At 45.6% G+C, this 15,919-nt stretch overlaps 2 protein-coding genes across 6 annotated transcripts in view; one reads left to right on the top strand and one right to left on the bottom strand.

The window, feature by feature from the left end:
- CTNNA2 (catenin alpha 2) overlaps window positions 1-15,919 on the top strand; it is a 1,046,049-nt gene that overhangs the window by 677,243 nt on the left and 352,887 nt on the right. The window lies entirely within an intron of this gene.
- On the bottom strand, window positions 9,399-10,967 carry LRRTM1 (leucine rich repeat transmembrane neuronal 1). Its single transcript, XM_060117806.1, has one exon. The coding sequence runs from the start codon at window positions 10,965-10,967 to the stop codon at window positions 9,399-9,401; it is 1,569 nt and encodes a 522-aa protein (XP_059973789.1).

Genomic DNA, 15,919 nt, shown 5'->3' with positions numbered 1-15,919 from the left:
GGGTGGTGGTGTTTGCCTTTCGTAAATGGATCAGGTTGAAGTGGAGGCCTCTCCTCCACACACCCATGATGAGTCTGGTGGACCTAGACTCTTACCACAGTCTTCTTGTTAATGCCTCACCTTCAAGTTAAATTGGTCTACTGTTCACTCAACAAACATTTACTTAATCCCTGAACAAGAAATGTTGTGTCACTTTGATTGAATGAGTTGACCAATTCAATGAGAACTAAAAAACCTGAGTGATGTGTTACCTTTAGTTGCAGTTCAGTGATAACATGATTCCTTCTCTTCTTCCTTACAGTATGTTTGTTCTTTTCTCTTTGCACCTTTATGATTTTTTAAATAGTGTGCAAAAATGGATAAATAAGAGAAACTGATATAAAAATGACCTGGACAGAAAGCAAAAGAGTGAGGCTGAATTCCAAGAAGGACCATTATTTTAAAATAAAACCCATGCATGCACACACAGACACAGTTGCAGGGAAATATAGATTTCACAGCAAATGCAATCACTATGGAGCAGACAGTGAGACAAAATCACGGAGTGTGTGGTTGTCCTGTAGCTGAGGGACAAATGACAGGATTGCCTTGGCCAGCCAAAGACAGATTGTTGCATTATTCCATTAATTGTGTGTAGCTTGGCTTTTCCAGACCTTTCTGTGGCAGACTAATCCAGCTCTCACTTGCCACTGACTGAGCTATCTCACTTTTATCCAAGTCTTCCTAGAATATCTCTGAGATAGAGGTCCCTGCCACACATAGTTTGCAATATTGAGAACTCTTAATTGAACATAAACACACTGATGGTGAACATCTAGTAATACATGATTTCTAAAGAGGACATTGGTTTAAGGAGATAAAATATGCTGGAAGAGTCAGTCTTTATCCTGGCTTTATTTTAAGTCCCATAAACTGTTGACAGATCTGGGCTTACATATGAGCAATTGCCTGTGTTGTTTCATTTGAGAGGAACAAGGATGGATCTCCTGTCCAAATATACATCACCCAGGTGTTTCAGTACCTGCAATTCTAGCATTAGAACGATTTTCTTAGGTTACTCCCCCAAAAGATCTTTTTTAAACTGCAAGAATTTCTGGGCAAAATAGGTATCAAGATCCATCCATCCATTTTCTACTAGCATTTAGTTTTCACATCCTTTAAAGAGTTGCTGGTAAAGGAGTTGATGGCAGTAGGCTGAATGGAAAGGGAACATTGTGATGTTTGCTACTTGGAAAGCGTTGGCATCTATTTGGAAGTCTCTGGGACATGATAGAGGCTCCTGTGGAAATGAGAAGAGTGTCAGGCTTGGGAGGGGGTTTGAGGGGGGCACCAAAGGGGCAGTAGTGAGACTGTAATGCCAAATTTTGTCATTGCCAGACTCTGGCTGGTGAGGGAGAAGGTATAGGAGCATGAGTGCAATGTGTGCTCCAGGACTCCTGCTGGAAGACTTACTGAGGTTTGTATTTTGAGCAAGGCCAGCCATGCCTCATCACAACCAATCAGAGAAGGAAAGGGAAATGACAGAGGAGGGCACAGCATTTAGAAGACACAGTTCCAGGTGCTCGGCCTTGACCTTCGGCAAGCTACTTAACCTCTTCTGATCTGAGTCTTCTTGTCTAAAAGATGGGACAAGTTTGTGTCTGCCTTTTGTGATTGTTGGGAGAATTAAAGTAAATAAAATAATTGTAAAGAATACTTAGTAAACTATAGAGCACTTAGAAACAAATGACAAGCCCATGTATGCTTGTACATCTTTCCCACAAAATCAGCCCCACCAGGAGGAGTCAGTGAGGCTGGGGTCTCCTCACTTAATGCTGACCCCCATCCACCAGCCCACCATGCTTTCTTAAAGAGCTGTAGTCTGACCTGTGGATCTTGCAGATTGCTGAGCTACAAGTGTGGCGATACTTGTGACCCTCTAGCTCAGTGTTTCCCAACTTTGACTGAACTTTAAAATCACCTGGGAAATTTTAAAACATATCCTCGCCAAAGCCACACTCCAGCTCAATTAAATCCACATCTCTGTGGGAGGGACCCAGGCATCAATATTTGTTAAAGTTCCCAAGTGCTTTCAATGTGCAGCTAGGGTGGAGAAGCATTTTCCTAGCTGAGCAAAAGAAAGAAGGATGCAGCTAGAAAATTATTTTCTTTCTCATAAAGCAGGGAGAAAAATGGCTTCCCAACATGACATTGATAAGAAGCCAATAGCCAGCCTGGTAGATCAGAGTCAGGAAAGAAACGATTAAAAAGGGCTGTGGAGTAGAGTTGGTGTATCGCAGCCACTTCCGATGATTATTCGATCTATATAAAGGACACATCTTGAAACTCTCTCCCCTCTTGCTCTCTTTTTTTCCTCTCTCTTCCCCTCTCCCCCCACCTTCCAACCTTGGCTTTTACTTTTCCCATCTCTCCCTTTCTCTATCCCTCCCCCTTGCTCTCATTTTACTAAAGGGCTCTGAACCCCTAGTTTGCATTGTAGCCACTTACTCAGATCTAGTAAGTTACTTCAGGAGTCCTGTGCAAAGGTTTGCCTGTACTTTTCCCTGCACCACCTCCCCTCCACCGCAGTGGCTTCTTCAGCCTTTTTACTGGTCCTGCTTCATGACAGATCCCTGTGTCTCCCCATCTCACGTGTGGGTGAGTGTGAGTGTGTGTGTCCTCTCTAGGGTTTCCTTTCATCTTCCTGCACATTCTAAAAACCCCATTTTCCACCCACACTTACCCGTGCTTTCTCATCTGTTTTCCAGCATACCCACATCCCTCTCTGAAGCCCTGGTCTCTTGGTGATATTTTATCTACCTTTACACGTTCACATGCAGTCAAGCCTGATGAATCAGAATATTTGGGGAATGGGAATTCAGGGGAATTTTAATTTTCTGGTTAAGTGGCACTAGCTTGAAACCACTTTTGTTTTATTGTTGGGGAAAATGATGAAATAGAAGCCCAGAACCCAAAGGGTCCTTAGGGAATACTTGGATGAACCCTCCCAAAGACAAAGAGAGAGAGTCTGTCTGCAGTTAAGATGACTACCAGTTGGACCCAAGGCCTGTGAGTACCAGCACCAGGTCTAAAGACCATCTCTCCTGACTTCACGACCGGGGTTCTTTCAGAGCACTCTCTCGACATAGCCTGCAGAACTGTTGGTTAACCAGGACCAATCCAAAGTAAGTTGCATTTTTGAAGTGAACTCTCTAGTTCTCTCCTAATGTCATAGGCCCATAAACTTCGCTCATCAATGTGGTCTGCTTGGCCCCAAATGCCTTTCAGTTTGCAATGCCTACATCTCTAGACCATCCTGTTTCTAAGGTCTGAAATCTTGGCCCTGATTAATATGTCCACCACTCACTAGACTAAGCAGATTGATTTTTATTTTTATTTTTTGGCTGCACCACATGGTATATGGGATCTTAGTTCCCCAACCAGGGATCAAACCCGCGTTCCCTGCATTGGAAGTGCAGAGTCTTAACCATTGGACCTGCAGGGAAGTCCCAGCACATTGATTTTTAAAATGAAAGCCCATTCCCACCTTGGAGACATTCCAGGCTTGGTTGGAGAAGGGGAAAAGCCCAGACATCAGAACACCTACTGAAAGGAATAACAAGTTTCTCATTTTCCTTCTTGTTAATTAAATATCCACTGTTAACTCGATTTTTTTTTCTGTCTCCTAAATGAGGTATTGCCAGAGAAAAAGTGGGTCAATGGAGGGCTCTGACAGGTTTTGTCCCAGTTAATTTAAGTTTTGCCATATGTTCTTTGAGAAGCATGTGCTAGCTACAGGTCCTCGCGCTGATTAGCAACCAACCTGAGGGGTTTTCATTTAGACTTCCAATTCTCTTGCAAAAGAGGAAGATTAGAAGGCAACAGAGCTGGGTGAATGACTCCAAGCAGAGCTGGAATGCAGCTTGTTGGTGTCAATGGCCTCATTACTCTATACCAGGGAGCAGAGTTTCTGAAACTCGGCACCCTTGACATTTTGGGGTAAATGATTCCTTGTTGAGGGGTCCTTCCTGTACATTGTAGGGTGTTCAGCAGGATCCATGACCTCTACTCACTGGATGCTGGTAGCATCCCACCCCCAAGCATGAAAATCACAAATGTTTCTGGACATTACATTGATTGGGTGGCAGATTTGCCCCTGGTTGAGACGCACCACCATAGAGACATAGCCCATTTAATGACCAAGAGGGGTCATTAAATAAATCATCAACAGTAATATATGAATACCTGGAAGACCGTAGTCTCTCTGAGTCCAAAATCCTCTGGTTAGTGGTTGGACTGGATGATTAACTGAACTTTGAGCTCCTGGAAGCCTGTGAGAGGTCTCCTCTGTTGGCAGAGTCCTGCATGACCCGATTACCAGAGGCCAGAGCAAACAAAGTCATGATGAAAATTCCTGGATTCAAGCATTGCACCCATGTCATCCACCAAGAATATGGTGAGCATGTACCCTTAGCCCAGGCTAGTCCTAGGGTCTTTGCTGGTTAGAGGAGTGGAGGAGGCAGCCATTCAAGGAAATTAGAAACAGGGTATAGTTAAAAGGACACCAGACTGAATGCCCTGCGCTTCCAATTACTAGCTGTACAAAAACACTTAACCTCTCTAAGCCTCAGGTTCCTCATGTAAAGATAAGATCTAGATAAAGGCTCTCATACCAAGTAACCATTCAATAAATGTATTTCCTCCATCTCATTTACAACTCTGACTAAGCCTTAAGGACGTAATAGGCAGGCTTTTGCTTTGAGCAAAAAAATGTAAACTGTGTCCAGCTGAGGAAGGCCAGGAGATGGGGCCCAGTCACAGGAGGAAGAATTTTGCCTGCAGCATCCCTGGAAAAAAATTTGAGTAGAGCAATATTTAATGGAGAAATGTTTTGTAACCCTGAGGTGGAGCTCATTAGTTAGGTGCATGCTCTCTAAAGAATGCTTTGCTGGCTCTTACCACTAGGTAGCAGGCATACACCCTTCTAGGGAATGAGGAGCTCAGAAGATCCCCAGCCTGCAGAGCCTCTACCACTCATCAACTAATGCCTGAAAATACCATCAGCCACCTCAGTCCTTTACACCTTGTGATTGATTTTATCAGATCCTTTTGTGAGTAAAAGTTTGATCATGGAAGAAGAAAGCAGGAGGATAATTAATGCTGGAGGGACTAGTTATATAATATGATCATGTGTATGTTGTTATACATGTGGTTATATATATATATACATACATACATGACAATGTAGTATGTGTGTGTGACTATTATGTGTCATGCTAGGTCATTTACATATATGTATGTATGTGTGTATCCCTAAACTTCTCCCAAAATATATTTCAGGAGCCTAATAGTCATATTCCAATGAACTCCTTGCTATTTGACATTCTATCCATGGCAAGCCCAAATCAACCAACATAACCACCTATCTAGAGGATATAATTGATGTTTATTTTTTGACTACCCTGAAACACTATAATACCCATTCTCCAAAGCATATAAATTTTGGCCTCTTGATAATGTTCTCTGTTAGAAGGGTATCTGATGCCTTTCATGATCCCAGCATGTGTGATCCTCCAGTGCTCCCTTCTACATGGCTGCACCAGACAGAATAGGTGCCGAACTTGCTGACAAGTCAATTAATATAACCCAGCAACACAGGAGACCCCTAAGCCCTCCAGTGATCTGTGTGCAGTTGCTCAGGAAACCTGAGAGAAATAACAGGTAGTGTTTGCCCCTCTAATGACTTACACGTACTCATAAACGTGTTGTTGATGCTAAGTCATATCGAATGTCTCCTTCCTGAAGGCAGGGGAAAAAAGGTAAGGCACTCTTAGACTTTGAAGAGCTTGAGAGAATATTAAAAATGAATTTTAAAAGTTTCCTTTTACTGGAATAACCTTTTCTTTATGATGGCAACTTTGCAGTCTTGAGAGCCTGGGCTGGGTGGTGGTCTCAAATATCAGGGCTGGAGTCTAAGCCCCAGGGGCTGCTTTTCCTCAGAGTGAAGGCCAAAGGATGGGTTTCATTTAAGCTGCTCACTCTGGTACCACCTAAAAAAAAAAAAACTGTTGGGACTAAGACTGGTCTGAGAGTGTCATTTGTCATTTGAAAGGACCTTTTTTTTCTATATAAATATTTGAAAAACCTCTATACCAGGGCTGAACTTTAATCAACTGGGAAGGTACTGTAAATGGAGGGTTAATCCATCACAATGCCCAGGAAGAGACAATGCCCAGGTCTTAAATTCTTTCCAGACAGCACAGGACAAGGAGATTAGGACCTTCCGTGGGAAGAACAACAACAAAAACGGTGCTACACCTTTAAAAATCAGATTGTCTTTTAAATGCTCAGTAGTTTCCTTAGAGGGGGTCAGACAGAGCAAGTTTCTTGAAGCTTAAAGATCAATTAATTTAAGAAAGAAAAGATTTCAAGTGTCAAAAAACCTTAGTTAAATCTACCAATTTCCCTCTTTCTTGCCTTCCCCCACCCCCTGCCATTCTCCAAAGCAAGAGGCACAGGAGCATGAAATGATGTGAGCTAAATTTCTCTGTTTGTGTAGGAAACATATTTCCTTGCCTATAAGGCACACAACACAGAGACAATCACACACACACACACACACACACACACACACACAAACAAATTAAGAACACAGTTTTCATGACCATCATTTGTTCTCCAGGTCTCAGGTTACAGAGTCCTGTCTACAATAGTATTTCATTAGATTTACGTGGACTTCAGATCTTCTACATATGTGGTGTTTAGTCATATGGTGGGTAGGGGTGGCAGCAGCATATAACAAAGCAGGCTTATTCTCTAGCTTTTTTTCATGGCCACATTTACAAAAGAAGAATGAAGAGGGAAAAAGTCTTAGAGATAGGGGAGATATTCTCCAGTTTCCAATATCCATATTTCTAGGGGGCAGGGTGGATCTGTGCTTCTGATGTTTGCCAATAAGGCTTTGCTTCTGGAAGCTTTCCCTGTAAGCACACCAACACTGTCCTTAATGCACCAAGTCAGAGCAGCTTTTGGCACTGGATTTCAGGGACCTTCCTAGGAGCACATCAAATCCATGGAATCCAAGGATTGAATTGAATCCTTCAGTTGCACAATTGGAGGATTTTTTTTTTTCCAGAAAACGTCTGTTGTCTCCTAGAGGAGGTCTCTTTATTGAGGTTTCATTATAGATGTTCCTGAAACCCCTGCCCTCCAAGTGAGATGCTGTTTACAATGGCATTCCCAAATGATCATTCTTAGACTAAATCCAAAACTCCCTCCTCAAAGTTATCAAAGCGTCTCTCTTCTAGAACATTACTAGTTTAAATGGGTGTTGCGTGCATGGTATGTGTCATAAAGTCATGTTTTAATTATAAACAAAATAAGATGAAGTTTCCTGGTCAGAGAAAATGAGATTATGGGGAGTGTGTGTGTGTGCGCACGCGCAAGCGCGCCCACGTGCGTGTGCCTGTGTAAGAAGCTCTCTACCAAGGCTTAACATCTTAGAGACATTTGCAAAATATTTCTCTTGAAAGAACCTCTTAGAAGCAGTATTTTTAGGCATATTGGGTTCTCCATCGGTAGAAGAGAAATCTACTACCAACCCTCAGATTAAGTAAACCTCCTGGTGATGCCATTCTGCATTTCAAACAGCTGATTGTGCCTTTTTAGGTAGGTGGCCAGAGGCATTTGCATTTTGGGAGAGGGTGGCGTATGTTTTCTCCCCCTATCCCTCTTCCTGCTAGTCAGACTTGGCTCTCTCTCTCTCCCAAAAGAAAAGGAAAAAAGAAAGATGCCAGTCTGTAAGATCATTCAGAGGGCTGAGCACATGAGTTTGAGAAAAACTTCTGGACATGGACAACATTAGCTCACCAGCTGTCACTCATAACAGTTTATTTCAATCACACATTTGCTTAAATTGCTAGCTAGTGAAAGACCCCTCCCATCCATCACACATACTCCTCCCCTGTCCCTTCCCCACACCGCCACTTGCTACCACTCTTGAATTTAGTTCAATAAACAACCCACATCTCTGTGGACCTGGAAACCTATGAAGGTTGGGAAGGGGAAATCACTGACCCCAACACAGAAAAAAACTAAGACAACACAGGAAAGCAGGCATCACACAACAGGGCAATCTGAAGAGAGGCAGCTTTTCTGTCCTGGGTTAACAAATTATTCCTATTTCAGGAACATTGGAACATAGGATCGAAAGCTCATTTGCCCCATCCCACCGCACACCCATCACTTCTGTACCCCATCTGCCCCTAAAGTCTCCTGCTACAAGCAGCACCCAGGGAGGCGTTCAGCCCAGGGTAGGATTTTCCCACTGCTCCCCACAGCAACTAGGAGTGTGCTGTCACAGCTGAGAGCCTCAGCTTGCTGCAGTCTTACCACTATGCTCCAGAAAGCACAGCTTTCATCACAGAACATTTGTATTCTGCCTTATTTCCCTGAGTCAGACCAGAGAGCAGGAGATGAGGGTCTTTCACTTGAGAGAGTATGGAAAAGGGAACAAATGCTACTAACTCTGGTGAATCAAAGGCATAGGAGAATAGTGAACCAGTGGCATTTGGGGGTGAGATTTTGAATCGATTTGAAAGATGCTTGTATTAAGTGCAAAAATGTTTCCTGTTCATAAGAAAAACTGTGTGGCACTGCCTTTTAAAAAGCATTTGCCATGATCTCTGCCTTAAAGGCTGAGCAAGGATGCTCAGTCCGCCTTTCAACTGCTTTAAAGTGGCTAGATTGCACTGCACCCCCCACTGCCAGATATAATATAAAGGGTCTTGCTTTTTTCAGTCCTGAATCATGAGGGGTGCATCTACCTGATAAGCTCCGTTTGTCCTTCTTAATGTTTCAAAATGAGCCTGGCTACTTTGCTCCTGAATTTCTGGATTTTCCCTCTGGCCACTAGATCACCCCTCCACACACTCACACACACACACACACACACACACACACACACACACACACACGGGGGTGGGGAGGAAATTCTAACTGTTGCTTCTCTCTTAACCAGGTAACAATTCATTTAGGTTACACCAGTCTGTAAAAACTGTAAATGCTATTTTATTTTAAACATTTTAAGTTTACAAAAAAAAAATCAATGACTGGTACCTTTTTACACTCTCAGATTCCTGAATATGGACAGATCTTCAAAGGGAGGAAGGAGTTCTCATATGAAATTTAAGATAGACTGTCCTGAAGGTTGTGGAGTGGGGTTTTGTTGTGTTTTATCTCGTTTTTGTTTTTAAGACACAATAAAGCTAAAATGTCAAGTCTCTGGGAGAGATCCCCTTGCAGTTTCAGTCAAGGAGCATATCAGAGCACAGACAGGAGACCCCAGCCTGGTGCTCGCCGGCCCGCCCCGGCTGTCCAGGCATATTTGGTAGCGCACGGGTTGGGAGCCACTGGGACAATCACACCTCGCATTCCCTGGCGGGCTGCTGGTGGCAGGTACACGAGCCATACTCGTTGATGATGACCAGGGCTCCCTCAATGTGGTTCGGTTTGTAATCAACGTAGTATTCCTGGGCCGACATGGCAGCCATCTGATGCATGGTCTGTTTCTGCTTTTGCTTCCTGCGCTGCGTCACAAAGCACTGTCTGAGCTGCCTGAGACTGGCTGGGAAGCACTTCCAAGAGACATAGAGCACCAGGACCACGATGAGGAAGGAGAAAATGAGGGCCATGGTGCCGGTGACCACCTTGTGAATCTGCACAGCGTTCTCGGCGTGTTCGCCGCCGGGGAGGGCCACGGTAGCCAGCTCAGGCGTGCTGTCGGGCTGTCCCTCCCTGCCGTCAGCGAGAGTGGTGGCCGGGCCGGCGGGGGATCCCAGGTCGCTGTGGTTGGTGACGGCGGAGAGCAGGTGGCCGCTGGTGGGCTCGGCCCCCTCCTCGCACAGGTGGAAAGCGTACACGGCGTCCAGGACGTCCTCGCCCTGTGCGTACTCGGGGCTGGCGCACTGCAAGTTGCCATCGTAGCGCCCCTGGAAGTTGCTGAGCCACGAGGCCAGGGCGCACACGTTGCGCCCACAGTCCCAGAGGTTCCCGGCCAGGGTAACGCTCGTCAGCGACTTCCAGGAGTTGAGGATACGGGGCTCGATGTAGGTGAGACGGTTGGAGTCCAGCTGCAGGGACTGGAGCTGTGGCACGGTCTCGAACACATGGGGCTCCATGTACTCGATCTCGTTGCCCGACAGGTCCATTTTCTCCAGGTTCCATACCCAGTCCAGAGAGCTGACCACAATGGCTACCTTGTTCCTCCTCAGGCAGAGCGAGTGCAGGGAGATGAGGCGGGGGAAGTGGGCGAAGTTCACCTTGACCAAGTCGTTGTGCTCCAGGTGCAGCTCGGTGAGCTTGAACAAGCCGGCGAAAGAGTTGCGCGCCAGGCTCTTGAGCTGATTGTATCCGATGTCGAGAAACTTGAGGCTGCGGCAGTCCTGGAAGATGCGCACGGGCACGAACTGGATGGCGTTGGCCCGCATGTGCAGCGTGGTGAGCTTCCGCAGCCCGTGGAAGAGATCGGGCGCGAGCGCCTGCAGCTTGTTGTACGAGAGGTCCACGCTGCGCAGGTTGGGCATGGGCCGGAAGGTGGTGTTGGCCAGTTGGGTGATCTGGTTGGAACTCAGTGTGAGTTCCTTAACTCGGCGCAGTTTCTGAAAGGCGTCCCCCTGCACCGAGCAGATGTGATTGTGATCCAGATAGAGCCACGTGAGCTGCATTAACCCCGTGAACTGGCCGGCGCGCAGCTCCGAGAGGCTGTTGTAGCGCAGGGACAAGCCCAGCAGGCCGGACAGGTTGTGGGGCGCCTCGGTGAGGTTGAGCGCCTCGCAGTACAGCAGCCGTCCCTCGCACCGGCACAGCTGCGGGCACCCGCTGGGGGCGGCGGGCAGCATCTGAAAGCAGGCCCCCAGCAAACACAAGACCACCCCCGAGGGCCTCCGCAGCAGCCAGTATAGACAGAGACCGAGCAGCAGGAAATCCATTAGCGAGAATCTTTCCAGAGAGGCTGGAGAATGTCCATTGGAAGCGCTCGGTCAGAAATCTACATCATATTTTATTCCGAGGGAGGGGGAGCGGGGGAGGGGGAGAAAAGGGCAAAAATCAAATAAATACATTGAACTAAAGCAGGACCCCCCCTCCCCGAAGCCACACGTTCACCTCTAAGCATGCAGAAAGCTGGGCAGCATAGAAAGTTCACAGCCACGTAAAGATCAAAGAGATGGTGATTTGGTCCATGTTAGATGCTGCAGCAAAGAAAAGGGAGGAAAAAAAAATCTTCGGGAAAGAATTTAATTAAAAAGTGTCTTACCCACCCTTTTCCAGAGAGTGACAACCTCCATTCAGCTGCTGCCTTTGTGTGCAGGCTAATTATATGCAGGGCGAGAGAAGACCCCTCTGTGTTTCCGAGGCAGCCCCGGTCCGCGGCCGGCGGATCTGGCAGGCGCACAATGTCTCACTTTGCTGCTCCGCTCGGGGCTGCAAGGGCGGCCGGCGAGGCGGGGAGGCGACTTCTAGGACCCGCAAGTTTCCCAACTGCGTGCGGGAGCCGGGGCTTCGCCTTCCTGCCGCTGTCCTTTCCCTCTGCAGTTCGGACTGTGACGTTGTGGGGGGAAAAAAAAAAAAAAAAAAAAAAAACCTCCAAACTCGGGGCTCGCGACTCCCCAGGATTTGACAGTCTGGTTAATGTCCGTCATTGGAAAGGACCGCTGACCGGCGCCCCCTTTTGCTCCGCGGAGACCGCCTGCCATTCGCGCCCGCGGCGGCTGCGGAGAGCGGGCTCGCTCATGCTTTGCGGGCGGCGGGCGACTCGGGCGGCGGCGCTGGGAGCGGGGAGCGGGGAGCGGCGCCCGGCGCCCGGGCTCCTTCCCTCCGCCAGGCAGTGTGAGGCGCGAGCTTGCACCGGCACCTACTGCTCACTGCGTGTCGTAAGCTGCTCACGATTGTGCGTCTTCCCGGAGCACCTCAGACATGAGCAGATTGAAAAGGGGTGGGCAGAAAACCAACATTCCCCCGAACCACTAAAGTCATATATGTGCTTTGATGAAATGGAAATAACTTTCAGCTTTTGGGTCCATATTTCTAAAAAGAAAAAAAAAAAAAAAAAGGAGGGGAGGATGGAGGTTTGGAAAAGCATCATCAACGACAAGATATTTCCAAGTGGGAGACTGAAATATTCGGTTCCGCCCTCCCCTTCTCTTTGGGGAACGTTTCCCCCCTCCCCCTTTAAAGCTGTCTACGTGTAAGAGATACGTAGGAATCTGTAGAGAAATCAACATTTGGTCCTTTGCTTTAGAAAAGCAACTTGAGAGAAGCTAGAGGAAAGCAGTGATTGTGGGGACTTGGCTGAGATTTTTCTTTTTTCCCTTGCGGGCACTGGAGTTCTGCAGTCAGCCAGCCCTTTTAGGTGGTGGATGGGGGAATGCTTTCCAAACTCAGCGGATTTGGACAGCCATCCTGGTCCCAGCGGTAGGAGACCTAGAGTGGCAGAAACCTATGTCTGTGTACAAGGAGTTTTTCTTGCTCGAAATCCCGCAGGGGCTTCACCAGTCTCCGTAGATGTCTGTGGGGTCCCGGGTGGATTAAAGAAAGATTCTAATGTCTGACACCGGGAGGGCTGACCCTGACGTGTTGCTCATGGTGATTACAGAACCCTGCAGTACACTCCGCTCCAGGAGAATGTGCGAGAGGATGAGAGGAGAAGGGTCGTTTAAACCCTCATGAAGCCTACCCCTTTCTATATATACACCCGTACTTAAGCTTTGAGACTGTTACTAAATTGTATTATCATCTGAGCATGAAGAGGTGTTGGCCTGATTATTTCCATTAACACTCATCTATGGATGGGCTGATGGGCTCCTTAGGCTTCTTAGGTTGAGCTCTGTCTTGTTCCAACTGGTCTGGAGAGGGTCTGCATTGCTGTTGTCAGGGACCTGTTGGTCATCTGTTTTTTTTTAAAAAAAAAAAAAAAAAAAAAAAAAAAAAGAGAGAGAGAGAGAGAGAGAAACCCTGCTGGAAGTGAGTGGATAAGCCTACCTTCTTGACAAATATGCCCGAGGAGGTAATAGGGAGAATCCTATGTGAATTTCCAGCTCCTCACTTCTAATTCCCAGCATGTCTGACTCTTAGGAACTGAAAATTAGTGGGCATTATCTATAGTTGTGCTCACATTGATAAGAATGAGGTGGATTACCAAAGCTCCAGGGTTGGACTGGCTTTGGACAAGTAACTAAGTTACTCCTTACATTCAAGCTAAAGACACTACTAACCAGTGGAATCAAAGGCACCAAAGACTAGTGGTACTTTTCAGGAAAAGTTATATGAACAGGGGCATGAATCATTCCATTTTGTATTCCTCTGAGCTCTGGCCTGGGCATTCATCTCTGAGATGCATCCTTCAATTGGAAGGAAAACAAAGCTGAAATGTCCTAGACATCACATGCTGTCTTAGGAGCTAAAAGAAACATTAGAAAATCTGAACTTTGCACATGACGAAACTGAGGTAGAGAGACATCGGGTGATTATCCGCGTTCTCACAGCTTGTTACTGGCACAGATAGGTTATTTTCTGTCCCGCACCAAAGTGGTGGTTTTCTTTTCCCATTCTGGATGGTCACCTCTCCATCACCTCCTGCCTGACTCTAGACTGGGCACTGGCACCTCCAGGGTGCTGCGGAACACTTGAACAGACAGACAATTTCACCATCAAGTGTTTTCACCTCTTGCCAAGACAATTATTCCTCACAGCAAGCTGGCTGATGGAGCCATAAACTCTAAAGGGTTGGGGAGCTGGGGCAGGCAGGGGTAAACATTGGCCAACCATTCAGCAAGTATTGTGAGTACAAGCCACCCAATCCCCATGGCTGCTAGGAAGAAAATTCTCCTAATGCAGGCAGCTTGCAAAGTGGTGCTTGAGCCTGCCAAATGGGCAAGAAGAGGTCCCACTTTGGATGTCACTTGATTTGTAGAGCTGGTACAGAGAGGCAGAAAAGAGTTGAGTGTTGGCAAGAAGGAAGGAAAATAAAATTAAATTCACTGCATGTATATGTGAGTTTTCTTCTAAGTATGATACTCAAAACGTAGAAGATATGTCTAGGCTGTAATTAAAAAATACATATGTACATATATATATATATATATATATATATATATATATATGTATATATTGCTTTTCACATTATTATCCTGCAAATCATTTCATCTGGATGGTATCTTTAAATCTTTCCCACTTCTAATGTGGCAAGTTTGCATCTTTTCTACGGTTTTAAACCCCTTGGCAGAACCGTATACATTAACAGATTGAAATGAGCTTTATTGAAATTTCGCTATTCTAAGTCATCTAAGTTGCAGAATCCCAATTTATTATGTATTTAAAGCATACCAGCCCTGATTAAATCAATGCAAATTAGGTTAAATAAGAACAACATGAATCAAATGTTTCAGCAAAGTTGAGTCAAGAAATGACAACTCTTGAGTCACCAAAGCAAGCTGATATAGCTGGTTTTCATGAGTTTTAATTTCATGCCTCTTAGGGTCCAACACACTAAAAAGTAAAAAAACAAAGAAAGAGCTCACATAAAGTTCTTTCTTTCGTCATGTTTGATCTCTCATAACTCTTTACCTCTCTTGTGAGAACATCTAATGCATCAGGTTATAATGTGACGATTGTGGGTATACATGATCAATCTCTTTTTCTGGGCCAGGCACAAGTTTCTGTTGGTAAATGTCTTCTCCTTCAGCATTGGATGCTGATGACACATACTTTACACACTTTACAAACACCCTTGTTATTTTCCGTGTTTGTATGGGGAAAGATAATTAGCATGTCTCGCTGAACTGCCATAGTAGCTGAGCAAGAAAGGCACCTCAAGCCATTAGGCCAACATGTGATTGGGGAGTGGGGTAAGAAAGGATAAGAATCTTGAAAACGTGGATTCAGCAAATGGGAAGGAACTCAGTGGTATGTGAAGTATGGATCTGCTTGCCAAAACACAATCTGGAACTAAGAGGTGGAAGAGCAAGCTCGATGCAGCTGGAGAGGCCAGAAGTAGAGTTTGGAGGAGGGAGACGTAATTAATTCCTCCTCTTCTAAACCTTATACTGATACATTAACCTTTGCATAATAAACCCTTCTTGCTTCTTCTTGGTACTTTATGTGATGGGGTGCTAGGGGGGTGGTCACATACAGTTTTGTTTTTTTTGAAATATTGTACCTCTCCCATTTCATCTCAACTGAAGGTCACCTCCAATTTGTTTATTTGAGTCAAAATAGTTTGTGAACCTAGAGGTGCAAGTGACAAAAGTCTGAAATGAGCATGCATTCTGAAGATTGGCCTTTCACTAGTAATCTTTGGCAGTGTTCAAGGAAAGAGAAATTCAAGTGGTGATTTTAATGCTCTGTCATTGCTTGCTCCAGCCTGGACCTTGGTCTTTATGTGATTGTCTTTACTTTTCAGTAGCAGTGAGCACTGGCTTTTCTTTAAAAGGAAATGTTTAGATGTAGGGGAGGAGGGTGGGAGTCACAAATTCAAAAGGAGAGAATTAACTCTGTTGTTCCTGTGGGCACACAGCATATAACTGGTCTTTTACAGAGCGCCTCTGAAGCTGTATATGGGGCCAAAGCGTGAGGGCTGTAAGGTTTCTCTCAGGAGATCCACTTAGGAGGAACACATTGAAAAAAGGTCATTGTTCTTATCAACCTTTATCCTCCTCTTAAAACAAGGTAGTGATATGGATAGCACTAAGGCAATACCTAACATCTTGCATTGATATTAAGTCATGGGAGTAAACCAAATAAATGCAGTGACTTAGTGCTTTCCTCCTGGAGCTTTAGGTAGGGCAGAGCAGCAGACACTGAGAGGCTTAGCCAGTAATAATTATACATGGCCCAGTGCTTGAGAGTAAATGTCTCTAGAACATACAAATGCGAAGAGCTGACA

Source organism: Mesoplodon densirostris, chromosome 14 (genome assembly GCF_025265405.1).
Source record: "Mesoplodon densirostris isolate mMesDen1 chromosome 14, mMesDen1 primary haplotype, whole genome shotgun sequence".
NCBI classification, from domain to species: domain Eukaryota; kingdom Metazoa; phylum Chordata; class Mammalia; order Artiodactyla; family Ziphiidae; genus Mesoplodon; species Mesoplodon densirostris.
The sequence above is the reverse complement of the archived record's forward strand: the minus strand, read 5'-3'. Positions and strand labels throughout refer to the sequence as shown.